The 27915-nt window shown below is 48.0% G+C and overlaps 1 protein-coding gene across 2 annotated transcripts in view; it reads right to left on the minus strand.

The window, feature by feature from the left end:
- Positions 1–831: 831 nt before the first annotated feature.
- LOC126109625 (aminopeptidase Ey-like) overlaps positions 832–27915 on the minus strand; it is a 397038-nt gene continuing 369954 nt past the window's right edge. Inside the window, exons 13-15 of one of the 2 annotated variants that reach the window (XM_049914671.1) lie at positions 26160–26303; positions 19584–19665; positions 832–1321 (exon numbers count right to left, since the gene is read on the minus strand). In XM_049914671.1, coding sequence (XP_049770628.1) covers positions 1133–1321; positions 19584–19665; positions 26160–26303 — 415 coding nt within the window. In that variant the 3' untranslated portion in view covers positions 832–1132. Of the gene's footprint in view, positions 1322–19439; positions 19522–19583; positions 19666–26159; positions 26304–27915 lie in introns of both variants that reach the window. The other variant, XM_049914670.1, reaches the window with a different exon arrangement.

Genomic DNA, 27915 nt, shown 5'->3' on the forward strand with positions numbered 1-27915 from the left:
TTCACGAAGTAAAACACTTCGATATTGTTTTTAAATAAACAAAATATCAAGCACCAAACAAGGTTTGAACTCAAAAGCCTTCACTTAGCAGACAAACACCTTAAACATTACGCTAACTCAGCTCATCATACACATGATCTCCGGGAGGACTATAAAAGCTCACGCAAAATACCGATAAACACTGTTGGTATGACAAACTGCCTATTGGCTTCTGTCTCGGGTTCTTCGGTCGACGTTCATCTAATGATTTTTCTGACGTTTCGCCAGCATTGCCGGCAATGGAGGGTGAAGCTTTGACAATGCCAGCCACTCGTGCTGGCGAAACGTCAGAAAAATCATTAGATGAACGTCGGTCGAAGAACCCGAGACAGAAGCCAATAGGCAGTTTGTCAACAAGTGGCCACGAAAGCCTTAACAATTTTGTACTGTTGGTATGACTATTAATTATTCACTTTTCGTCGAAGTACAATAGGAAATAAACAATTGCTGCTGTTATTTGTTGCGAAAAAGCAGTTCGTGAGAATGATACAAACACCTTTCCTTGCTATCGCCTGAATTAGGAGGCTTATTGCTTGTTTGGTTTAATTAATTAATAGAATATGAAGCAATTGGTATAAAGAAGGCTTTTTCCAAACTTTCTTTAAAAGAAAGTCTGCTATCAAGACATTGCTTTTGTTCAATTACTTTATTTATGACTGAACGTTTCTAAAACTGAAGCCACTCATCCGTGCTCTGCACTGCAGTCGAGGTCTGGCAACGTGGTTCTCTGTTCATTGACTGACTGTGTTTTGTGACGTCAGATGCGCAGAACGAACCTAAACTCGGCCGCCATCGTAAATGACGCGCTCTGTAGTGAACGACTGCACCCAGAGACTTGGCACAGCGGCTACAATGCAAGGAATGTAGTATTCTCGGAACACAGCAACAATCAGCCTCCTGCGACTTATTGTTGCGTCGTATTGTAAAACTTGCTGGCACCCTTCCTGGTTTAGGTGATATCCTGTGGGAATTGCAGAGGAAAGAAACACGTACAGCGTGGGTACAGTGTTGGCATTAATTTATTTGTTGCCCCAATTGTCAGGGATCACAACACAGCAGATACACACTCGACGCTCCGCCGCCGCCGCAGCCGCTACTGGTTCGCCGCCCCCGCCGCCTCCGCCGCCGCTGGCTGCTGGGTGACCCGCCCCAGCTGGTGGGCCAGCTCCGCGTAGTGCGACTGCATCCACGCCACGTTCACCGTGATCTTGTCCCGCGCCTGCTTCACCGCCAGCGAAGACTGCTTCAGGTGCTCGGCGTTCTGCGCCGCGAAGTCGTCAAACTGCGGGCACGAGCAGAGCCGATCAACGCTGCAGCTGCGGCGAGACGTGCAGCAAAAAGTCCCAGTGGGTTGACAGCACCGCAAGTAAATTAGTGAAAACCCTGCCACTGTGTATTTTGACGCTCCAGCGGAGTGTGTGCTAATTTCAAACGTCCTGGCAGATCAAAACTGTGTGCTGTAGGACGACTCGAACCCGCGTCCTTTGCCCTCTGCGGGCGACGGCTCGCACCGACTGAGGAATCCGAGTGTGACCGACTGAGGACTCCTTCCTTCCGGCTCTTCCCAGTTCTGAACGTAGACGCGCAGGTGGCGAGTCGTGCTCGGGTAGGTGAGTGGCAGAGCGCGTGCCTGGCAAAAGCGGAGGCCTCCGGTACGATTCCTCGTCTGCACACAGTTTTAAACTGCAGGGAAGTAATTAAAATCTTGTACTTGTTAGCTTTTGGTTTTGGGGCCTATCTTCGCATGGACTACTCAGTTTGTATATTTTACTAATTTTTTTCATAGTTCCACACAACTTCTTCCTGTTTTCTCGATTGATCTGTGTTCAGTTTTTCAAGGCCTATCCACTGTGCCAACTTATAACTAAATCTGAGGGGGGTGCGATGGGGAGGTTCCCTTGTCAGTTGTGCGCATGACGTCACGGTGGAAGCAGCTGTGCCAAACAGTACACAGTTCGAATTGTGTGTGATTGCTTTTCTTGTGTTGTTTTGTGTTTGAAGGAGTATTTTGATTGAGTTCTTTCTTCTGAGGTACTCAGTCAACAGCGGAAACATTCGGAATTCGGGAGTGTTAACGGTTTTTCCTGTAACTGATATTTGATTCGGAACTGAAATAGTTAGCGATAGTGGACAGCGGAATCAACATTGTGTTCGCCAGCTCTATAGTTTAAAATCTGTAAAAATCTTATTGGAGAATCTACAAGTGAGTGAGAACATTAATTTTTACAATGCCAGGCTGTGCTATAAAGGCCTGTTCTTCCTACAACTGGAGCACAAAGGGAACTGACGTAATGTATCACATTTTCCCGCGTAATGAAACATTACAAAAACTATGGTTGTCGAAATGTTGTAGGAAAGACAGCGTAAATGTTGCGCATGCAAGAATATGTTCTCGCCATTTCGCAGAAACAGATTACTTAAGGGATTTACAGTTTGATTTGCTTAATTTGCCCCGAAAAAGAATGCTCAAGCCAGATGCAGTTCCTTCGTGCAATTTGCCGTGTAGTAGTGCGACTGTCAATGTGTCACCCGCAACAGAAGACAGAACCAAACGGTAGAAGAAACGAGAACTACATAAGAAATCTCTGGAAAAGCTGTCACCAAATAAGAAACATAATAAGAGCACATGTAGAGATGACAGTTTTTTTTCAGACACAGATAAAGTTACTTTGATGAATACTATAGCGGCTTTAGAAATAAGGAATGCTGTTCTTACAAAAAAGTGTGTGCAACTTCGAGCTCTTAAGTAAATTCATTTCAATGCGATTAAATGAATAGTTTCTGATTTATTTGAGCCGAGGTTTCGAATTTCAAGTGTGTTTCAGTGTGGTTGTGATCTGACACTTTACCGATGTGTGAGGCATAAGCTGCGAAAGAATATAACTCATCAGTTTTAACTGTAATATTTTAGCAGCAGAAAAGCAGTTTAGACATCTCATTTCTGGTATAAACAAAATCTTCCGCCAAAACCTTGACGTAAACGCGCATGCCGTGTCGTCTGCTTGTGAGCGCTTGCTTCCACGCTGACGTCACTAGGCCAGCCAATGGCAGAGCAGAGCGCTTACTGCCCAACCTTATTATTTAGTAACCTTGGCTGCAGCGATGCTAGCGCTGCATGTGGTAACATGTCACATTGCAGTGAACAGAAGACGAGCGATTTCTTTGATCAAATTTACAGCGAGGTCCTAGATTTGATCAAATATTGGACGACATTTGACAAAGTCCCTATTACACCATCAAATATCTTTGACAAAGATATTGGACAAAGAAATTTGATACTGTAATACCGGCCTTACCAACACAGTCAAAATAATAACGCACCAAGAAAATTCAAAAATAATCGTCAAAATTACCACGCCTCTCAGCAGAACTTCGGTACACAGCCTAACAATAATTTTCAGCCATCATTAACTTAACCGCATAAGCACAGCAACAGCCAAGTACCACGTAAAAACTACAACCATCCTGTCTTTTTCACCCAAGCTGATAATGTAGCGCCATTTAATCCCGAAAGTTTCGAGCCCTAATTTGGAACTCGTTTCGTTCGAATTCTATTCGCCGACAAGTAATGGAGGCAAACAAAAGCCGTGAATTTGACAAACAACAACAGTACTTCGAATAGACAGCAGACAACGGAAAACTAGTTTCAGCATCTGGCGACTCCCTTAACGATGCTGACACACAACAAGGGGGTAGTTACTTCCACCGACAAACTAATAACGTACTTGTTTTACGGAATAATGACAAACAGGATATACGAGACGAACTACTACACGTAAACATCATTACAGAAACAGACGACTGGTACGGCGATCAAGTACAGGCAGTAACATATGTATGTTTACAAGGAACTAAAACGACCGCTATTATTGACACAGGAGCAAATGTAAATGCCGTTTCCCTTGTTTGTTTAAACAATTGTCAAATACTGTAAAGATATCGACTCTCCCTGTTCAAAACTGCACTATAACCGGAGCTAAACTCTTGCAGGTTCATAAAATTAACATTCAAGCTTTAATAACGATTCACTTTCAGTCCATTGTTGTACAAAGCATTTTCCTTGTAGTGAAAAATTTATCTGTCTAATATTTGCTTGGCATGGAATTCCTGCGCCAAACCAAAGCTAAAATCGACATTTATCATCGAATCTGTACTTTGAATGTTAACGACCAAGGAATTGTTTTACAATTAATTAAAGAGAAAGTTCGGAATCATCCTTTAGGTCATCGATTGAAATTACATCGATTGATAAGAAAGTACAAAAATCCTCGCGACTATTGGGACGTACCTGCCGATAAATTTTATGACAACAATGACGAAAACTGTCTTCCACACAGAAATGAGATTGTTGCCAAAACTCAGGAATCGACCGACTTAAATGACCAGCAGCGACAACAAGAACTTCACCGACTTCTAAACGCTTTCATCCATATTTTGTTCTACGAGACCTGGAACAATAACGGATGTTGAATATCTAATGGAAGTAATTCCTCACTGCACCTTTCGCAGAACAACATACGCAATTACCTTTTCTCGCCGAGAAGCGGTAAAAGAAGAAATTAAAAAGCTGTTAAGATGGAAAGTGATTGAGACCTCAGATTCAACCTGTAGCAGTCCCTTGCTGACCATTCTCAAATCTGATAATACGGTACGTCTGGTACTCGATGCCCGGAACATAAGTAAAATTATTCTCCCTGTCAGAACTCGTCCTGAAGCTCTCGACGAGAGAGATTTAACGGTGTTCGCTATTTGTCTAGTATCGATTCGAACTGTCATACAGGCAAGTGAGACTTCACGAAGGACACGAGAGTACACAGCCTTTCTTTTTAGTGGACGTTCCTACCAATTCGGAGTGATGCCTTGCGGTCTGAATGTCAGCTCAGGTGTATCTTTTTCTGCACTCGACCATGTACTTGGACAGAATTTATTAGATGAAGTTACCGTTTATGTAGACGATCTATTGGTCGCTACTAACACTCGGGAAAAGAAAATTGAACTCATTCAAAAGGTATTTCAGAAATTTCTTGAATATGGTGTGACAGCTAACCTTACCAAGTCTAAATTTGCCCGTTCTCAAATCAAATTCTTGGATCACATCATTTCCCCAGATGGAATCAAACCCGATCCGGACAAAATAAGTGCAGTCAAAAATTTTCTTACACCAACCACTAAGCGACAATCGAAAAGCTTTCTTGGCCTCGTCTCTTTCTTCAGGAAATTTCTGTCCAACCAGGTAATGAACAAGTCTTCATTGTCGAAACTGTTCAAGAAAATCACACGTTGGAATTGGACTCCAAAATGCCAACAAGCTTTCGATTCTATAAAACAAGCTCTTGTCAATAGCCCTATCTTACACCACCCCGACATGACACAAGAGTTTTGCATCTCATCTGATATTTCCTTTCAAGGGCTTGGCGCCATTCTCTTTAAAGTAGTCAAAACCAACAATGCTCAGGAAAACAAGATTATCAGTTTCGCAAGTTGAGTGTTATCTGGAGCAGAAAGGTCCTGTTCACTAACCGAGCTCGAAGCACTCGCAGTGGTTATGTCACTTAAACGCCTCAACTACTACATCTCAGGCTATAAAGTAAAAGTATTTTCCGACCACCAAGAACTAAGCTTTCTCCTCCCCTGCAAACTGCTACACCCTCGTTTGACCCGATGGTGCTTATTCTTACAAGAATATAATTTTGAGATCATTTACATAAAAGGTAAAGATAACGTTTTGGCTGACGCATTCTCCAGAATGTCGGAAGGATCTACAGATTCCAACGATCTTCTAGAACAAACGTCCAACTATCGAATACTGTTAATGAACGACCCTTTACATCGAAGATATTTTCAATTGTGCAATCATATTGCACAGTTACAAAACTCAGATCCGAGATGTAACAAAATCAACCATTTGGTCACCATCAGTACTGACCATCCTGTATGCAAACGTTTCAAGATGCACAACAATGTCTTATTTCATCGGACATCTCTTACAAGCGACAACTGGGTTGTCTGCATTCCTAAGGAATTTGAAGAACATCTCTTATGGCACACTCATATCTCTTGGGGACATTTTGGCCCCGAAAAATGTAAGCGAAAAAAATTCTAACATGTTTTGTTAGAATTTATTCTCCATCGGTTTTACTCCACAACGAGTTGATTTCCCAGTGAAGAGTACAAAATGAATGGATTAACCCCATTCCTAAAGCACAAGATGCAAGCCCAAATCTTGATGCAAAAATCCGACAAGCGTTAATTCCACTCACTACCCAAGCTCAAATCCGCAAGAAAGCTTTCGAGCTAACGTACATAAAGTTTTGGAACATAAACAAGGTGAAAAGGTACTCTTGAGAACACATTTTAAGCCATAACTTATTCTTAAAACCGCAAATGGCAGTCGCTTTTTCAGGGACCGTATATACACTCCTGGAAATTGAAATAAGAACACCGTGAATTCATTGTCCCAGGAAGGGGAAACTTTATTGACACATTCCTGGGGTCAGATACATCACATGCTCACACTGACAGAACCACAGGCACATAGACACAGGCAACAGAGCATGCACAATGTCGGCCCTAGTACAGTGTATATCCACCTTTCGCAGCAATGCAGGCTGCTATTCTCCCATGGAGACGATCGTAGAGATGCTGGATGTAGTCCTGTGGAACGGCTTGCCATGCCATTTCCATCTGGTGCCTCAGTTGGACCAGCGTTCGTGCTGGACGTGCAGACCGCGTGAGACGACGCTTCATCCAGTCCCAAACATGCTCAATGGGGGACAGATCCGGAGATCTTGCTGGCCAGGGTAGTTGACTTACACCTTCTAGAGCACGTTGGGTGGCACGGGATACATGCGGACGTGCATTGTCCTGTTGGAACAGCAAGTTCCCTTGCCGGTCTAGGAATGGTAGAACGATGGGTTCGATGACGGTTTGGATGTACCGTGCACTATTCAGTGTCCCCTCGACGATCACCAGTGGTGTACGGCCAGTGTAGGAGATCGCTCCCGACACCATGATGCCGGGTGTTGGCCCTGTGTGCCTCGGTCGTATGCAGTCCTGATTGTGGCGCTCACCTGCACGGCGCCAAACACGCATACGACCATCATTGGCACCAAGGCAGAAGCGACTCTCATCGCTGAAGACGACACGTCTCCATTCGTCCCTCCATTCACGCCTGTCGCGACACCACTGGAGGCGGGCTGCACGATGTTGGGGCGTGAGCGGAAGACGGCCTAACGGTGTGCGGGACCGTAGCCCAGCTTCATGGAGACGGTTGCGAATGGTCCTCGCCGATACCCCAGGAGCAACAGTGTCCCTAATTTGCTGGGAAGTGGCGGTGCGGTCCCCTACGGCACTGCGTAGGATCCTACGGTCTTGGCGTGCATCCGTGCGTCGCTGCGGTCCGGTCCCAGGTCGACGGGCACGTGCACCTTCCGCCGACCACTGGCGACAACATCGATGTACTGTGGAGACCTCACGCCCCACGTGTTGAGCAATTCGGCGGTACGTCCACCCGGCCTCCCGCATGCCCACTATACGCCCTCGCTCAAAGTCCGTCAACTGCACATACGGTTCACGTCCACGCTGTCACGGCATGCTACCAGTGTTAAAGACTGCGATGGAGCTCCGTATGTCACGGCAAACTGGCTGACACTGACGGCGGCGGTGCACAAATGCTGCGCAGCTAGCGCCATTCGACGGCCAACACCGCGGTTCCTGGTGTGTCCGCTGTGCCGTGCGTGTGATCATTGCTTGTACAGCCCTCTCGCAGTGTCCGGAGCAAGTATGGTGGGTCTGACACACCGGTGTCAATGTGTTCTTTTTTCCATTTCCAGGAGTGTAGTACTAAGGAAGCCTCACGTCGGATGCTATTTATTAGTAGACCTAGTAAATGGCAGAATTAAAAGACTGTATCACCACGCTTATTTGAAGAAGTATTATTGCAAGGGGTGAGTAATCAAACGCACCACCAATTACCAACGGCAATGTTAACAACGTCTAGCATTGCGTATGACGGAGAAATAGCTAACTAGTGTAACAACAACGACACGATTTATGTATGTCAACAACAGCGCTGACATATAATCACTGAAGTCCAATTTATTATCTCAGAACAACATAAAACATGAACATGTGGCATAAACATGACATCTCTTGATGAATGAAAACATCAGTCTCAACTCACAGTAGTAATGGTTCAAATGGCTCTGAGCACTATGCGACTTAACTTTTGAGGTCATCAGTCCCCTAGAACTTAGAACTAATTAAACCTAACTAACCCAAGGACATCACACACATGCATGCCCGAGGCAGGATTCGAACCTGCGACCGTAGCACAGTAGTAATGGATAATGTAATAATGAAAAGAATAGAGATCATCAAATCTTAAAGAGAAGCTCGCGGCATACAACCACGTAGTTTCAAGTTTTCGATTTAAGTATATTTTATGACAAATGGATGAGTAATCGTAAGCGAAGGACGAGCTAAAAACGCCGACTTCCTCAGATGAAATGAATAAGCATTCACTTTTAGTTTAAGGTTGTTATGCCACGAATAAGCCAAGCTATTCAGATAAAGAAGATTATATAATGTAGAACTCCCAATCAGGATTCTTCGGCAAAAAGAAAGAACAAAAAACACCACGTCACCATTACACTGATACTAACATTTTTTCAGCGAGGCGAAAAAGAAAAAGAAATATGACACACACCTGAGTGCTGAAAGAATTTTTTTTATATAAACGATACAGTAAGACACCCTCCGTCTACACAGCAAAACTGTTATAAAAGCAGAAAGATATATACAAACGTGCGTGATGGTAACGATTTATAACTAGATTACTAGTCCTACGAGAACGACAGAACAAAGGTCTTTGTTAGTATCAATAATATATATATATATATATATATATATATATATATATATATATATATATATATATATATATATACACACACACGCACAGTTAAAGGATACCCTTTAAGCTACAGTGAACTACAGTATGTATAGAGAGAAAACGACGCATTCCTCAGATATGTGCGTCCACAACTCTGAAAAGGATGGATAATATTTTCTGCAACGCCTCCCGAACAGGCCATTAACGCCCAACGGCGCTGACCGGCCGCCGTGTCATCCTCAGCCCATAGGCCTCACTGGATGCGGGTATGGAGGGGTATGTGGTCAGCACACCGCATTCCCGGCCTTATGCCAATTTTTGAGACTGGAGCTCGCTCCCACATAACAGAGGTTTGATCCTCGGCTGGTGGTGAAGTGCTAGCGTCTCTGGGGCGCTTCTCCTTCGGTCTTGATGATTTGTGGGGTAAATTGCATGAAGGTGCTGTGATTGACTTGGTGTTGTGCTGTTTTTTTCTTTCTTTCTTTTTTTTTAAGGTGAAAGAATAGTTAGAGGGATAGTAGGAGAAGCAGGAAAACGAACAGCCCAATTGACTGGCCGGTGTAGTATTTAAAAATGACAGATGAAAGGATAGTAGATGGGACAGTGAGAGAGTGAAGAAAATGAACGGCCCACTGACTAGCCGGTAGCTTAGAAGTAAATGACTGATTAAAGGAAAGGGGAAGGGACAGTAAGAATTGAATGAAAGCGAAAGGCCACTGTCCTGGCCTCGTCTTCGTGGCGGCAGACATCCATGAGGGGATGAAGTAGGGGGGGCGAAAGAGAAGTCGGAGAGTGACAGATGGAGAAGTGAAAAGGAAAGGGCCTGTAATGATTAGGCCGACACTGGGGGAGGGGGAGCGTGAAGGGCGGTGGGGGAGGCGTGAGTGGCGGTGAGGAGGGGTTGATGCCATGATGTGGTGATGAGATGGAGCGATGATATGAAAAACATGAAGTGACATGAAATTGACTAGTGAATGGGAAGTCATGGGGGGTGGAAGAGAAGGTCAGGCCAGCGGGTGGTCGTCAGGTGGTGGATACGGGTGCCCAGGGAAAGGATTAGGGGATTGGGAGAGTAGCAGGTTTCCTGGTAGAAGGAAGCGGCTGTGGAAAGGATGCGGGAGTGAAGTAGTGGCACCTCGGCCAGGATGTGGAGTTCTTGGGTAGGGAAGAGCTTGATTTTGGACAGTTTGGAGTTGGTGGAGGTGGATGGGGGTAGCATTGCCCCACACACTGCCGCATATTCAAGGATGGGACGGACAAGGGAGGTGTACAATCTGACAGCAAAGTGTGTAAGGAGTGAAGAGGTGGTGTTGATGAGCGGGTAGAGCAGGCATAGTCGCCCTATAGCCTTTCGACACACATTATCAATGTGGGGGCACCAGGTGAGGCGTTGGTCCAGGTTAACTCCCAAGTACGAGTCCAATGGACTGGGGTACCAAGGACAGACACCTGGGGGGAATGTGGCGCCGGCAGATGATAAGGGCTTGGGTTTTGGAGGGATTAAATGCCAGACGCCAGGTCCTAGCCCACTCGGTAAGGGAATCTGTTGCCCCTGGAGCCGCTGTTGAAAACCTGCTGCATTCTGAGAACGAGAGAAGAGCGCAGTGTCATCCGTGTAGAGGGCTAAATGCATTCTCGGCGCAGACGGTAGGTCGGCCGTGAAGAGGGAGTAGAGTAGTGGTCTGAGTACGCTGCCTTGCGGTACTCCTGCCCTGATACGTCGTCGCGTAGATTTCCCCTTGGGATCCTAACGTGGAAGGTGCGACCTTCCAGGTATGTAGCTATTAGCCGTACATGGGACACTGGAAAGCCGAATGAGAATAACTTGTAGAGCAGCCCTTCATGCCAGACCAAATCAAATGCCCTGGACACGTCGAGCAGTATGGCCCTTGAAGTACTCCCCACGTTCTATGACGTCCAGTGCCTCTTCTACAAGGCGGAGGAGTTGGTGAGTGGTTGCATGACCCTGCCTGAAGCCAAACTGCTCATCAGGGAGGACTCGTTCTCGGGCAATGTGGATGAGCAGTCGTTTAAGGCACAGCCTCTTAAATACCTTGGAGATGGCGGGCAAGAGGCTGATGGGACGGTAGCTGGCAGGGGAACGAAGATCCTTCCCAGCCTTGGGGATGGTGACCACCTCGGCATGTTTCCAGACAGTAGGAAATTGCCTGGTTGTGAGAATGTTGTTGCAGGTGGCAGTCAGGATGGGAATACAAGCTGGGGGTAGCTGCTTGAGGAGGGTGTTGGTCAGCTTGTCGGGGCTGCCAGCTTTCTTGGAACTGAGGTACTGCAGTTGCAGTTCAACCTCTTCTTCACTCATGGGAGTGATATGATCCTCAGGGTCCTGGAGGGTAAGGAGTTGTGGGAGGCATGCCATCACCAGGCGGATATGGTTGCGGTCGACAGGGTCGTCGACCGGGGTGAAGTTGTGCACGGAGACATTGGCCAGAGCATTTGCCTCAGTGTTAGGTTCAGACACAAAGTCATTACTGACCTGGACGGGGGGGATCCATTGCCTCATTGCAAAAGGCATTTTCTGAGCCTCCAAGCAGACTAATCACTCAGGTCAATGGTGGAGATTTTGTCCGCCCATGACTGATTGCAGTGGTCTTGTACTGCAGCCTGGATCTGGTGCTGCAATCTTGGTTGCTGGGTCCCGAGTAAGCGGCCATTCTCAGATGGTCCGCTTTTTCTCTGTGATGAGAGCACAGATATGAGGAGGGAGTGTACGCAGATGATCTGTGGGTTGTTCCGGATGGTGAGGGGTCGCTGGAGCTGCAGCATCAAGAGTGATGGCGGTGAGGTGGGTAAGGGTGCGATCTGCGTCCGTTTGATCGGCAGCAGGAATGGTGGGTAGGGCTGCTTCAACCCGTCACTGGTAGGACCGCCAGTCAATACCGCAGATGTTCAGGCCATCACGCGGCATGCAACGAGATCAATGGAGCAGATGACCGGCCGGTGATTGGAGGCCAGAGTGGTTGCAATGATGGTGTGGGGAAGACCTTTCACCACTGCGATGTCTGACATCTGGGAGACATCCTCCAGTGGGGTATATGGTGCGATCATATGGACCGATGGAGCACGCGTGATGCCACTCAGCGACCCGGAGGAGTCAACGACCTGATGTGTTGGTAACTCTGCTCTGCCAGGCAGCATGCTTGGCACTGAAGTGGCCACTAACGAAGACGTCGTTACCAAGTGACAGCAATGCCTCGTAGTCTGGTCTTTGAAGAAGGCCTCGTGGTGGTCTGTAAAGAGCCACGAACGTCATGGGACCCCTCACCATGAGGACAACAATGCCAGTGGCTTCCACAGTGTTGAGTTGGGGGAAGGGGATGGGGTGGTGGCGGAGGGAATTACTCACGTACACCGCCGTGCCACTGTAGGCAGTGCGCCTGTCAATCCTGTACCAGGTGTAGTTCGCCACACAGACAAAAACACCAGGTTTGAGGTATGTCTCAGCGACAAGGCAAATGTCAACCCTCTGCTCAAGGAGGAACTGTCAGAATTCGCCCTGTTGTTTATGGAGACCATTGGCGTTCCAGATCATGACTGTCAACCCATGGTTTCTAATAACCATGACCAGAAGGAGAAGGGGTGGCGGTGATGGGGGACATAGATAGGGAGAGGGTGGAGGCAAGATGGAGAGGGATGGTCTGGGGGAAGAAGTTAAAGGCAGTGGTGATTGCCGAGGTCAGAGCCTCAACAACACTGGAAATGTGGTCACCAAAGGGGGTGGGAATGGAGGAAGGGATGGGGAGAAGGTGCTGCTGTGATTGTACCGGGGTGGGAGGGGGGGCAGCAGAGCTTGACGCCTGCTGCTGGGGCAGGGAAGGAACAGCAGAGCTTGACGCCTGCTGCTGGGGTGGGGAAGGAACAGCAGAGCATGACACCTGCTATGAGGGAGGAGAACCAGAGCTTGACACCTGCTGGGGAGGGAGGAGGGGGAGTGATGTGGGGGGCATGGGATGGGGATGGAGAGGAAGGGGGTAGGTAGAGGTAGGAGCCCAGAGGGGCAGGATGTGAGCGAGAGGCATGGTGAGGGTAAGTCCGCAGCACTGACTGCCCCAGGGCGCCGCAGTAACTGTCTCTTGGACGGGTCGCCGCCAAGGGCCCCAAAGATCGACGATGATTGGCGCAAATATATTTGATCTGGGGACAGCCCATGTAGCTGCCCGCATGGTTTCCGCCACAACGGGCACAAGTGGGAGGAATCTCTCGGGGTTTGGAGCACTCCGAAGAGGCATGACCTCCAGCGCACCTCGTGGGTGCAGTCACCCGCATAGTGCGCCGGGCCCTGACATCAATAGCACACCAGGGTTAGCCTCCAGGAGTGATGTTTCTCCATCGTCATGCTGACGAGATCGATGGAGGTGAGGGTGGGGAGGAGGCGGTTCTCTGGCGTGTCTGGGGCGGAACGAAGAAAAAGGGGGTGGGGCGACAGGTACCGCGGGGAGATGATTCTCAAGACGACTGGGTGTGATGTTGAGGGCGGATAAGGTCGCCTTCAGGTCGTTGTCAGTATACTTCATAGGGAGTCCCCTGACGACGACCCGGAGGTGGAGAGACTTGGTGGGGGGGGGGGGGAGTGGAGAATCCAATGTTGAGGGTATGAAGGGTGCAGAGGACTTTGATGAGGTCTTTGGGGGACTGATTGGACAGGCAGAAGACGTCCTTGCCTGCCGCTTTGATGTGATAGGGGTACTCCATGAGTGTGTAAAGGAGTCCTTTAAAGGGCTCTTTGTCTCGGTGATGATGGGTGGGAGGGGGGGCTAGGGGGGTGGCTGAGGCTGGGAGAGGAGGCAAGGTGGTGGTGGGGTATGCACCTACATGATGGCTTGCAGTTTTCTGGGGACACTTTCAGTGAGGTGTCTGAATGTCTGCAAATTGATATCAGCCCGTTCTTCCTCTAGAGTGGGAAGCTAAGAAGGTAGTGATGTTGCATGCTGAGTTGTGCAGAGAAATCGACGTTCTAACTCATCCCAGTGCTGTTTCATTTCTTCAGGTCGGGAACCTGCACTGCTCCACAAAGCACTGCTTCATAGGTGCTACTTTACAAGAGGGTACATTATCATGTTGATTGTTACAATCATCATCTCCAAAAGACTCCTCTACTATACACAGTAGCCAAAGTTGTAAAATGTGTTCATATTCTTCCAAATTAAGTGTTTTCTTAAGCACAATAAGAGGACCACACCACAACCACGAAAAACGCTGTAACGCCACGTCATCTGTACAGCACTGTTGGAACTGTACGTGGTGGCAGATAATGTTTTCCAGGCATTCGTCAAATTGGAATGCGACAGGCTACAGTGCGATCGATCACTCCAGTAGCGTCGCTCTTTACTCCACCTCAAGCGTCGCTTAGGATCGACTCCAGAAATGTGTGGCTTCAGTCCACTGTACCACATTCTTTTTGGCTCCCTACGCATAGGCACTAGATTGCTGGTAGCACTTTGAAACTCACCAGTCACTCCGTTTGGCACAACCACTTTTTGCAATGCTCGTCAGTACACGACGTCTGCTTCTCTGTGGTCGTTCCTTTGCGTTTCCACTTTTTTCTGGTGGTACGTTCCTATGGGACCAAACTGCTGAAGTCATCGACCCGTAGGCTTACGCACTACTTAATCTAACTTAAACTAACTTACGATAAGGAAAACACACACATCTGCACACAAGGGAGGACTCGAACCTCCGACCGCTGAGCCGCGAGAACCGTGGCAAGGCGCCCCTAGACTGCGTGGCCACCCTGAACGGCTCGTTTCCACTTCACTCACATCGGGAAGAGCCTAATTCGGCAGCTTTAGCGGGCCAAAATATCGCTGATGGATTTGTTATTTAGGTTACATCCAGTGACCAACCCACATTCGTAGTCACTGAGCTTCCCTAACCGACCCATTCTGCTGTTTGTGCTTCTCTACTGTCTACACAATACTTGCCATCCCCTTTTACACTGGAGCATCTTCCCCTCTTGACTCACAGGTCTACGTTTACATATATATTTCTCAAGCCATTGCGGCAGAGCGTATTTGTAGCGGTATTAATTTTCCTTCGTCTTCTTTAGTTCGTATACTCTGTTATGACTTTGTGCTCGGAGGGCAAGGGCGATAATCTACGATGACCGCTCCCGAGGAGTCCCCCAGAGACCGATAGGGTTCACTCAAAGACGTCTAGTCACTGACGTCACACGGAGCACAAGATTGTCTATTGCGATAGAGATTGTGCTGCGCTCTGTCGCTGTTCTCACGCCGACACTGCTTGCATTGTGTTGCTGTTACCTGAATTTCTGTTTGGATACTCTCAGGATTGTCAAAGAATGTGGTGTGATGGTAGATGCTTACTGCAACGTCACAAAGATGTGGCTGCAAACTGTCAGTGTTCTCTGTGTAGCAGATTCAAACTACGCAGTAAAGTGCATCTGCAGCATGTGTAATATACTGAGCACGGATTTACAGCAGCCCTGACACCCTCGAGTACAGAAATCTATGTGGGACCTTTGGAATGCGGGAGTAATGCCGACTAAATAGAGGCGCATTTGATGTATCGAGTACCTTGCAGTGATCATTTTTTGCAGCAGCTACACGTAAATTTTACCACTTAGCGAGAAAACTTTTTTTGTGTGCTGGAGAATAATTTTATTTATACTTACAGGTGCGTTTGATCTTTTTAACAATACGTCTTCAGTGCATGTACTCAAATGTTACACGATTTTACATTTTGGTGTATTGGTTTTTAGAGTCCCTCCCATGCCCCTGGAATGAAGTGGGCCACATTTGACACACAAAATCTATGCTGCAAAATGACCAATGTAGGGGCTGTATAACACTCTAGCTCTAATATTTGCAGAGATACAGACATTCCTGTTTTTTAAGCCCCTGCCATATAGGCCGCCTTTCATGGCAGGTGTGTTTTGTGGTAATACTATAGACCTACCTTTTCGATCTGCTTTATAGGGCAGCTTGCACATCACGAGTAAGAAATGGTTTTACAACCCCCGATATGGGCTCGCCAGCACAACAAGCACGTTTTGCTAGGGTAGTATCGGCTTGCTTTATCTGCCTGTTTTGCGTGGCAGCCTGCACAGCGTGGGGAAAAAGGGTTTCTGAGCCTGTAGAATATGGGCTGTGCTGCACGAAAGGCACGTTGTGGGAGTAATATTGGCCTGCTATATCGACCTCTTTTGCAGGGGCTACATGTGTTGAACGGATATCCCTGGGGGGTAGGGAGAGGGAGAGAGGAGGCAGGGGGATGGATAGTGAGAGAGGGGGCAGTAGTGGAGGGATGGGGAGAGAGGGGGAGGAGGGGATGTAGAGGGGAGGAGAGGGAGGGAGAGTTGGGACAGAAAGATGGGAGGGAAGAAGAGGTGGGCAGAGAGGTGGGGGAAGTGATGGATACTCAGGGAGGTGAGGAGGTGATGGACAGTGAGGGAGGAGGAGGATATGTAGCAAGAGATTTGCACAACATATATATTACATATGTGTATGCAGGTGAAGATGCTGGGAAAAGTCTAGTACTGTAACAAAATGAAAATGTGCTTACATTAAGAGGTCTAATTCATGACTTGAAGATCGTGCAGGTTTCCTGCATGTGGAAAATCAGCTGAAAGTCACATTTTTTCCTGCAGAGTCGCTGTAATTTCTTTACATAACATTAATTCTGCTGCAATTTTGGTGTGTAGACTGTGATTTTTTCTGCAAGTTTTGTCAACTGTCCGAGTTTTTGTTTTTACATGGTTTTCCATGAGCGTGTGTGTGTGTGTGTGTGTGTGTGTGTGTGTGTGTGTGTGTGTGTGTGTGTGGAAAGTTGGCAACACTTACAGAAGCAAACGACACTCTAGACACCAAAATGGCAGTTTTGTCTTAACAGTATGTTACAAAGTTATGGCGATTCTATGAAGAAAAGTGTGAATATCAACCAGTTTCCTAGAAACGGGGGGGGGGGGGGGGGGGCGACTGCATGATCTTTGAGTAGTAAATTAGGTCTTTTCCTGTAAGTACCTTGTCATTTTGCTGTAAATATTAATGTAAACTGTTTTAAATAAAAAAACCAAAATATCAAAACAAAAAGTCATTAAATATCACATCCAGGAAATCATTTAATATCAAGAATAGAGATGTTTCGTTAAAAGAGGCGAAATGTGTCTTGTTGTATAAATAAAAATTCGTATGCAACAGGTGAAAAGACGGTTTCTAACTACTTCAATTTACACGTGATCCACTACCCCAGAAATAATACTTTTAGTTTCAAATGGTTCAAGTGGCTCTGAGCACTATAGGACTTAACTTCTGAGGTCATCAGTCCCCTAGAACTTAGAACTAGTTAAATGAAACTAACCTAAGGACATCACACACATCCATGGCCGAGGCAGGATTCGAACCTGCGACTGTAGCGGTCGCGTGGTTCGAGACTGTAGCGCCTAAAACCGCTGGGCCACTCTGGCTGGCAATATTTTTAGGTAAAATACCCCAACCTCCCAGAGGGGTATTGTTGGGAAATGGAGGGTTGCAGGTAAAAGTTAAGATGACTGACTTTGCTGTCGAAAATATAGTCTTCGGGCTAACTGGGGTAATTGGTGATTAACCTGGTACTCAAAGTCTTTAGAAGCTTCTCGAAACTTGGACAGGTGTACAGAATCTTGGAGAACACCCACCCAGACAGCTGTGCATGTTAAACTGCCACTTCTGGGATGGGGACATGCTCCAGCCGTGAAGGAAATATGCCTGTCAGATTAATGACGAAGGTTAGTGTGGATGTGGTTTTTAGACGCTTTCTCAAATCCCAATAGTTGACTACTGGGCTGGTATCCAGGTCTCGCATCAGCTACGCGATTCACAGACATTTTGAAAACTTTCACGCACTTTCACACAGATAATGCTATTCGCAGACAGTTGGAATACACATATTCGGTTCCATCAGTTTGTCGTAGCGGCCCCTTGTTATGTAAACGGCCCGCACAACAGACAGGCAAGGCGGGCTGCCGACCCCCCTTCAAGAGCTCATATCAAAACATCGCCAGTGAATGTAAACATCAGCAATCTTTCTGTATAATCAAAAATGTTCAAATGTGTGTGAAATCTTATGGGACTTAACTGCTAAGGTCATCAGTCCTTAAGCTTACACACTACTTAACCTAAATTATCCTAAGGACAAACACACACACCCATGCCCGAGGGAGGACTCGAACCTCCGCCGGGACCAGCCGCACAGTCCTTAGACCGCTCGGCTAATCCCCGCGCAGCTACATAAACACGTCACTAGTTTTTGGAACTAATGTGACTTAGTGTAGCACTCTGCAGAATCAGTGTCATAAGCACGCCAGCAGAGTCAAACCAGCAGTGCATACGTACAGCTGGGACTCCACTGGCCAGTACCTATGCCGGCTCTAGCCCAGTAGACACTCGCTGTAGTCTGTCTGTAGAAATTTGTATCTTGTTGGGCGTAACGCCACTTTGGAATTGTGTAGCATAGTATTTTGGTTCTTATTATTTCTTTTCATTGTCTTTGCACAACAAGATTTATTGTGTTTCTATTGTGTTGTGTTTGGAAATTAGGACACGTAAAGAAGGCGTTTTAGTTAAATAACTGTGTTCAAACTTTATCGTTAGTTCTTTTCTGCCAACCACAGGTAACTACACAGGTAACAGGGTACTGACAGGAAAGGCATCCAACCACCTCTTAAAATTAATCGTGCCGCATCCGTTTGTAACGGTGCCGACTCTGCATAAACGCAGGACAAAAGCACAAGAAGAGGTTACAACTCTGTAAAATCTTCGAGATAAAATAAAAGTGTATATTTTTCCCATGCTGTCACGATCTCAGTAATGGGTTAACTTACTACCCATGTATGAAGAAGCACTGGAATTTATAGGTGGTGTTCAGAGTTGACTCAAATGGCTCTGAGCACTATGGGACTTAACTTCTAAGGTCATCAGTCCCCTAGAACTTAGAACTACTTAAACCTAACTAACCTAAGGACATCACACACGTCCATGCCCGAGGCAGGATTCGAACCTGCGACCGTAGCAGTCGCGCGGTTCCAAACTGTAGCGCCTAGAACCGCTCGGCCACCCTGGCCGGCTGGTCAGTGTTGTGGGGGAGGAGGGATGAAAGGGGGGAGCCTCGTTAGGCAGCGACCTGGAAAGTAACAACACCAAAATCAATGGAAAGGAAATGAACCCACGATCACAGGGCATTGCTAGATGAAGATGTGCCCAATGAATGCAGGCCATACAGTTTTGTGTAGGGGGTATGCTAACACTAATGGTATCACACAGAGGAAACTTGGCAGTGCGTGCTGTACGAATCCTCTATGTGGAATGAGGAAGTGAGTGTGCTGACTAGTGGCGAATAGCTGTCTCGCCTGGTGGTGTTGGGTGGGGTGAGGTTACGTGAGGTGTTTCGGTGGGATGTACAACCAGTGACTAAGCGAGTGCGGTGCCGTGCCGGCCAGACGTTGGCAGCTGCCGTGTAGCCCCTCGGCAATGGGGGTCTGTGGCTGCTGACTCACCTCCTTCAGCTCCCGCTCGGTGTACATGTCCTCGGCGATGGCCTTGACGTACCTGGACAGGCGGCTCGCCTTGGGGCCGTAGCTGCAACAGAAAGTGCTCTACAGCGCCACAGGCAGACACGACACGCAGCAGCCTGCTCTCACCTGCTGCAGGTCCCCATCGGTGAACAGGGTCTCCGCCACAGCGTGCACGTACCGCGACAGGGAGTCCGGCTGGGGCCCAAAGCTGCAACAGCGGGTGCCTCCGACTGTGGTCTCTCCGTCATATTTCAGCCGCAGAAGCGACTCCTTTTGTGACAAAATGTGGCTGTACGTAAAGCTATGGCAATGGCTGACTGTTGTACACGGCCTCAGAAAAGAAGTGGATCACCCAGATGGCATGAATGATTAGACTTGCAGTTCTATGTAACAGGTAGAATCGCCACCAATCTGCTTTAGTGTCGTTCATGTTAACTGTTGTTCGCTGCCCTGGAATGAGAACAACTTCAGATGATGTGTGATGGCTGTGAAGGACACGGAGATGCCACAGATTCGTGTGAGAGAGTAACGGAGTCTGAAAGAGGCTTCATTGCGGGTCTCCATTTGGCCGGCTGGTTGGACTGTGCAGTATCCAGATTTGGGAGGCGTTCAGATGTGACTGTGGATCCTTCTCGGATTGCAAGGGAAAATGAGGGCAGGTATACTTGTTGTGGTCGACTATGTCTGATCACCACAAGTGAGGATCGGTTTGTTGTGCACCTGACATACACACATCAAAAAAGTTTAGCATCACCCTAGTTCCAAGAACTCCTGAAGATAGACGTTGACTGTGGATATTCTATCACAGTCACAGTCCCTTTGACTGTTCAGAGATGTCACTAAACCCGCCCAAAGATGTAAACAACCATGCCTGAGCAGCGCCTATTAGCAGATTCCCGACAGCCGATCAGTTCCAGTCATTCCACCAGGAGGGAGGTACACGTCTCGCGTTGTCTGTAGTTCAATCGTGCCTAGATGGCCATTTCTACGGTTCGATCGCGTCTGCATTGTTACTTCGTGCCAGGAAGGACACTGAGCAAAGAAAGTGTCCAATGTATCAGAGTGAACCAAAGTGAAGTTGTTCGGACACGGAGGAGATACAGAGAGACAGGAACTGTCGATGATATGCCTCGCCCTGTCCGCCTAAGGGCTACTATTGCAGTGGATGACCGCTATCTACGGATTATGGCTCGGAGAAACTCTGACAGCAATGGCACCGTGTTGAATAATGCTTTTCGTGCAGCCACAGGACGGCATGTTATGACTCAAACTGTGCGCAATAGGCTGCACGATGCGCAGCTTCACTCCCAACGTCCATGGCGAGGTACATCTTTGCAACCACGACAGCGCGGTAAAGTTAGGGCCAACATGCCGAATGGACCGCTCGGGATTGGCATCACGTTCTCTTCACCGATGAGTGTCGCATATGCCTTCAACTACACAATCGTTAGAGACGTGTTTGGAGGCAACCCTGTCAGGCTGAACGCCTTGCACACACTGTCCAGCGAGTGCAGTAAGGTAGAGCTGCCCTGCTCTTTGGAGTGGCCTTATGTGGGGCTGACGTACGCTGCTGGTGGTCACGGAAGGCGCCATAACGGCTGTACAATACATGAATGCCATCCTCCGACCGATAGTGTAACCATATTGGCAGCATATTGGCGAGGCATTCGCACCCACAACGTGCACATCTTGTGAATGACTCCCTTCAGGATAACGACATCACTCGACTGGAGTGGCCAGCGTGTTTTCCAGACAATGAACCCTGTGGAATCTGCCTGTGATAGATTGAAAAGGACTGTATATGGACGAAGTGACCCACCAACCGCTCGGGGGGATCTATGCTGAATCGCCATTGAGGAGTGGGACAATCTGGACCAAAAGTGCCTTGATGAACTTGTGGATAGTATGCCATGACGAATACAGGCACGCATCAATGCAAGAGGACGTGCTACTGGGTATCAGAGGTACCGGTGTGTAAAGCAATGTGGACCACCACCGCTGTATGGCGGTACAACATGCAATGTGTGGTTTTCATGAGCAATAAAAAGGGCTGAAATGATGTTTATGTTGATCTCTATTCCAATTTTCTGCACAGGTTCGGGAACTGTTGGAACTGAGCTGACACATAACTTTTTCTGATGTGTGTATGTAACCCCTTCTTACCTGTGCCTACCATTTGAGAACAAGTAATGGGTTTCCTGGCACCATTGGTCAGAGACTGGCAGCAGCCATGCTAGGGAATTACTGTCCAACAGGTAGCCTGCCATTAACACCACAACTTGAATGGCTACATTTGCAGGAGGCATAGGCTGCAGGTGAATGTCACCACACTGTGTTACACACAATGAATCGCAGATATGTGCTATTCCGGATGACCGTCGTCATGTAGTGTGGCTGCGACCTCTCGCCAATTCTCATTCCTGCTACGTTTCGGAGATACACAGAGGTGTCGGTCCTGGCAGCACAATGCGGGAAGCCAACTACTGTGCGGGAACTCCAATAGCATAGAATCACTTCGTGGGCATCCTACGTCCTCGTGTGTTGCCTCTCATGTGATATTGCTACGGTGCCACATTTCAACACGCGAACTTATGCACGATACTGAGGTACTGCTGTGGCCGCCAGAAGTCTCAGACCTGTCCCAGGTGGAACACATGTGGCACCAGCTCGGTTCTTATCAGCGTCGTAATAACCGTATTTGGTATATTGGAAGCCAGCTACAAAACCTGTGGGCCAACGTGCCTCAGGAGAGGATACAACCTTCCCCTGGAATCAATGCTTGCATCCAGACCAGAGGGCATACAAAGCCGTACTTACTGGGCTTATACTTTCAAGTTCCGTGTAAAACCGACGATTTGCGACCTGTGAAGGTTCTTTTCGGCTCCTCCTCGTCCCCATCTCGGTGCTTCACTCTTTTTGCCAGGCAGTGTTCATTTCGTGGCTTGTTGACGGAGAACACAGCCAGACAGAAAATACGCACACAGGCAAAGGAGCAACATAAGAAATACAACTGCCAGAAAGAAATCTCATAAAACGAAACAGGATAAAAAAAATTAGCGTAGCCAGCAGCATCACTTTCTGTAATACTGACAATGTAAAATAAAGAACATGTGTCACATGTAAATTATGAGGCAGTTCCCTAACTACCTCTTCAACAATATTATCTAACTATAAAATTTTGTCTCCTTCTTCAACATCTTGCCTGAAGGAATAAACCTTTGGGAAGTAGTTGTAATTGTGTTTTACTGTCTTTCTTCTGAGACTGTGATAGCTAACAGTTCTTGCACTGTTGTCAAACACACACGTCAGTGAGTTCTTTGTTATCTCCTCTGTTTCTTCCAACATAAATTTAACAGTATCGCATACAGTCAGGAGTCGTGTTGGGCCTGGAAGGTGGGGCCTCACTGCACGTGCAGCGATTCTAGGGAGGCGCTCGGCAGTAACGTAACTTCAAGGTGCCTGTTAATTAGCGTAGAAGTCACCACACTGGAGGAAAGAAGGCATTACTGCTTTATGCAATGAAGTCTTTCACGTCCAGTTCTCTTGGTTGCTGGTGATCTTGAGCGATGTATGATCACGCTCGATGAAGCTCTTTTGTTCCTGACATATCATCCAGAGCTACATTAGACATATGCACTGAGTCTTACTGGCTGATGGGTCCGCCATCTGAGAGCAGTATAAATACCCTGGAAAGAAGCGTGATCGCCAGAAGTAATTCGGCTAACCACCTAGTGAAGTTTTCTGAAAGAAAAATTTAACTAATATGACGAACTGTTATCTGGGGCTGTATAGACAAGCCATCGAAATATAGAGGTACTTTTAAAAGAAAAGAAGAAACCATGAAACTTAATGATACATGGACAGTACTTTTACAGAAGCGATACATGTGTTTTATCTTTGACAGATCATAGTTGATAGTTGACTTCTATCTTTGACAAGGATTATCTGTGACGATCACGCTTCTTTTACGATGTCTGCACTGTGCACTGACATTAATGTGGCCATCTGGCGAAGGCCGAAAACGACTAGGTTTCTCGGTTGAGGACCCACGGTGCAAACTGCCTGATTGATGTGGTCCCACAGATTCTCGACAGTGTTTAAATGTGGGGAATCTGGTTGCCAGGGGGGGGGGGGGGGTGGTACGGTAAACTCATTCCGGTGCTGTTCAAACCGTGCACGTACACTGCAAACTGTGTGACACATTGCATTGTCCTCCTGGTAGATGATGTTGTTCCCAGGAAAAACAAACACCCTGCAGGGGTGGACGTGAGCCCCGAGTATTGATACATACTTGTGCTGATCCATTGCGCCTTGCAGAATGTCAAGATCACCCCAGAACACAATGCTCGGTCCGCTGGCCTGGATCCTTCTGACGACTATCGCACGGTATTTGCTCTCAGATGTTTTCGCCATACACGCGAACAGAGTGGGGTGGCGCACTGGACTCGCATTCTGGAGGACGACGGCTCGATCCCGGGGCTGGTCATCCTGATTTGGGTTTTCCGTGATTTCTCTAAATCGCTTCAGGCAAATGCCAGAATGGTTCCTTTGACATGGCACGGCCGACTTCCTTCCCTGATCCGATGAGACAGATGACCTCACTGTTTGGTGTCTTCTCCCAACTCGAGGCAACCCAACACGTGGACGGCCACCTGTCATCTGAAAAGGCCAACTGTCGCCGTTCAGTTGCGCTACTGACGTGCAAATTCCAGCCTTCATCACTGGCGCCAGCTGCGGAGGCAGTCAGTTGCTGAACAGCTGCATATCTATTCGCCTGTACAAATCTGTGCAGCTGTCGTTCACCCCCGTTATCTATGGCCCGTGGTGCACCCACAGTTGCCTCAGCAACGGTATCGGATAGTGACGTTTTGACGTGCTCGGTACAATGTAACCACGGCAGCCGCAAACAGTTTACAAACTTACCATTTTGGAAATGGTTCCATCCTTGTTTCGAGAACCAATGATCGTGCCCTTTAGAACGTGAGATAAATCGCTTCGTTTCTGCTTTACGACAAACGATTGCATCGCTTTCCGCATGCCCCTGACACGCTTCATACCACCTGCACTGTTAGCGTCTGTGAGTGGTTACTGTACGCTGACGTCAGAAGTGAGCGGTGCTCGCGTTAATGTGATTGGCCATGTACGTCACACTCTGATGTGAGCAAGACTCGGCACAGCCAGGAGCACCTCTGAAGTTCTCCAACGTGCCTGTGGGCGAAACGTCGGGAAGAAAATAGTTTGATGGACCACCACTATACAGGGTGTCACAAAAAGGTACGGCCAAACTTTCAGGAAACATTCCTCACACACAAGTAAAGAAAATATGTTATGTGGACATGTGTCCGGAAACGCTTACTTTCCATTTTAGAGCTCATTTTATTACTTCTCTTCAAATCACATTAATCATGGAATGGAACCGCACAGCAACAGAAGGTACCAGCGTGACTTCAAACACTTTGTTACAGCAAATGTTCAAAATGTCGTCCGTTAGCGAGGATACATGCATCCACGCTCCGTCGCATGGAATCCCCGATGCGCTGATGCAGCCCTGGAGAATGGCGTATTGCATCACAGCCGTCCACAATACGAGCACGAAGAGTCTCTACATTTGGTACTGGGGTTGCGTAGACAAGAGCTATCAAATGCCCCCATACATGAAAGTCAAGAGGGATGAGGTCAGGAGAGCGTGGAGGCCACGGAATTGGTCCGCCTCTACCAATCCATCGGCCACCGAATCTGTTGTTGAGAATCGTACGAACACTTCGACTGAAATGTGCAGGAGCTCCATCGTGCATGAACCACATGTTTTGTCGTACTTTTAAAGGCATATGTTCTAGCAGCACAGGTAGATAACGTGCTCCATTGAGCGTAGGTGGAAGAACATGGGGCCCAATCGAGACATCACCAACAATACCTGCCCAAACGTTCACAGAAAATCTGTGCTGATGACGTGATTGCACAATTGCGTGCGGATTATCGTCAGCCCACACATGCTGATTGTGAAAATTTACAATTTGATCACGTTGGAGTACATACTGACGAAACTAAAATGAGCTCTAACATGGAAATTAAGCGTTTCCGGACACATGGCCACATAACATCTTTTCTTTATTTGTGTGTGAGAAATGTTGCCTGAAAGTTTGGCCGTACCTTTTTGTAACACCCTGTAGAACCTGGAACACTCACCAGCAATCATTATTGCACGAAACGATGCAGAAAGGGAAGGGGAGTTTTTGTATGTCAGTTATTCTAACAAAATCCGGTACCTGAAGCGTACATTTGACACAATAGGGACTTGCAGCAGGCCTTACAATGTATTTGCACTCACTGCTATCCGACAGTCAAGCCTGCAACGTAGCAAATGCAGGCGAACCTTGGAACATGTGAGACTGCCTTTAGGATAGCGGCAGCTGAGCGGGTGACGCGTAGCCAGCAGCAGTAGTCGAGACGGCGTAAGAAGATCCCTGACGGCCCTGTCGCCAACTTTCTGAGGCAAAGCGCTAATGGCTGCAGGCGGAAACAGTGACAACACTGAGGCGTCGGCATAGGAGCGTTTACAAAATAGCTGTACATTATCGGTTGAGGTAGCAGCGCGAAGCTGCCGCGGCCAGCCCACTGCAACTGTCGGGGAACGACATACGCCGATTCGACTATAGCTCTGGCTGCATTAGTCTACTCTAGGCTAGTCTAGGCTATACTCACAACTGGTGCAGCTGAGTAATGTTGCTGTAGAAGAACTCCTCGGCGATGTGGAAGCCGTACTCGTTCTGCGCCACGCCGGAGAAGACGGTCGCGCTGTCCTGCGGCCGGATGCTGTAGCCCTCCAGAACGGACCACTCCAGCAACCTGCCGGCACACGGTGGACAGCTTTCAGAAACGCGAGCCGAGCATGAGAAATCCGACACAATAGCCTGGCAGCCACAGAGTAAACTTTTAAACTTATAATCTAAATTTTCAAGTTTAGCGCAGACAGGCATCTCCTGTACAGTGTGTAAACTTTTAGATGGCAGACCTCTCCCTAGTCCTGAATCGGTAGAAGTCGGTAAACGTCGGGAGGCTTCGGTAGGCACGCAGTTTCCACTGCTGCCAACATTACATAGCTGACTTTGTTGTACAAGGTAGCCACTGTCGTCTGCTTCGTTATTGTTACGCGCTGTACTGTTCTGCGTGTTTTTATTGTGCAGTTGTCCTAAAAATTATCAAAATGAGTGAAGAGGCAGTTGCTTTTTTTAACACGTTTGTGAAACGTGTTACTAATAGTGTTAGTAGTGAACAAATAATAGAACAAAACGTCATGCCTGACGCGCCACTTTTTCACGCATCTCGATGTTTACCACGTCATATCTCCTGAATTATATGTCGTAAAGAGATATAAATTTGTGGATACTGTATGCGAAATATGTTGCGATTAGAGTTAATAGTAACGAAATAATACACTCCTGGAAATGGAAAAAAGAACACATTGACACCGGTGTGTCAGACCCACCATACTTGCTCCGGACACTGCGTGAGGGCTGTACAAGCAATGATCACAAGCACGGCACAGCGGACACACCAGGAACCGCGGTGTTGGCCGTCGAATGGCGCTAGCTGCGCAGCATTTGTGCACCGCCGCCATCAGTGTCAGCCAGTTTGCCGTGGCATACGGAGCTCCATCGCAGTCTTTAACACTGGTAGCATGCCGCGACAGCGTGGACGTGAACCGTATGTGCAGTTGACGGACTTTGAGCGAGGGCGTATAGTGGGCATGCGGGAGGCCGGGTGGACGTACCGCCGAATTGCTCAACACGTGGGGCGTGAGGTCTCCACAGTACATCGATGTTGTCGCCAGTGGTCGGCGGAAGGTGCACGTGCCCGTCGACCTGGGACCGGACCGCAGCGACGCACGGATGCACGCCACGACCGTAGGATCCTACGCAGTGCCGTAGGGGACCGCACCGCCACTTCCCAGCAAATTAGGGACACTGTTGCTCCTGGGGTATCGGCGAGGACCATTCGCAACCGTCTCCATGAAGCTGGGCTACGGTCCCGCACACCGTTAGGCCGTCTTCCGCTCACGCCCCAACATCGTGCAGCCCGCCTCCAGTGGTGTCGCGACAGGCGTGAATTGAGGGACGAATGGAGACGTGTCGTCTTCAGCGATGAGAGTCGCTTCTGCCTTGGTGCCAATGATGGTCGTATGCATGTTTGGCGCCGTGCAGGTGAGCGTCACAATCAGGACTGCATACGACCGAGGCACACAGGGCCAACACCCGGCATCATGGTGTGGGGAGCGATCTCCTACACTGGCCGTACACCACTGGTGATCGTCGAGGGGACACTGAATAGTGCACGGTACATCCAAACCGTCATCGAACCCATCGTTCTACCATTCCTAGACCGGCAAGGGAACTTGCTTTTCCAACAGGACAATGCACGTCCGCATGTATCCCGTGCCACCCAACGTGCTCTAGAAGGT

The sequence above is a fragment of the Schistocerca cancellata genome, chromosome 12, assembly GCF_023864275.1.
Source record: "Schistocerca cancellata isolate TAMUIC-IGC-003103 chromosome 12, iqSchCanc2.1, whole genome shotgun sequence".
Lineage (NCBI taxonomy): Eukaryota > Metazoa > Arthropoda > Insecta > Orthoptera > Acrididae > Schistocerca > Schistocerca cancellata.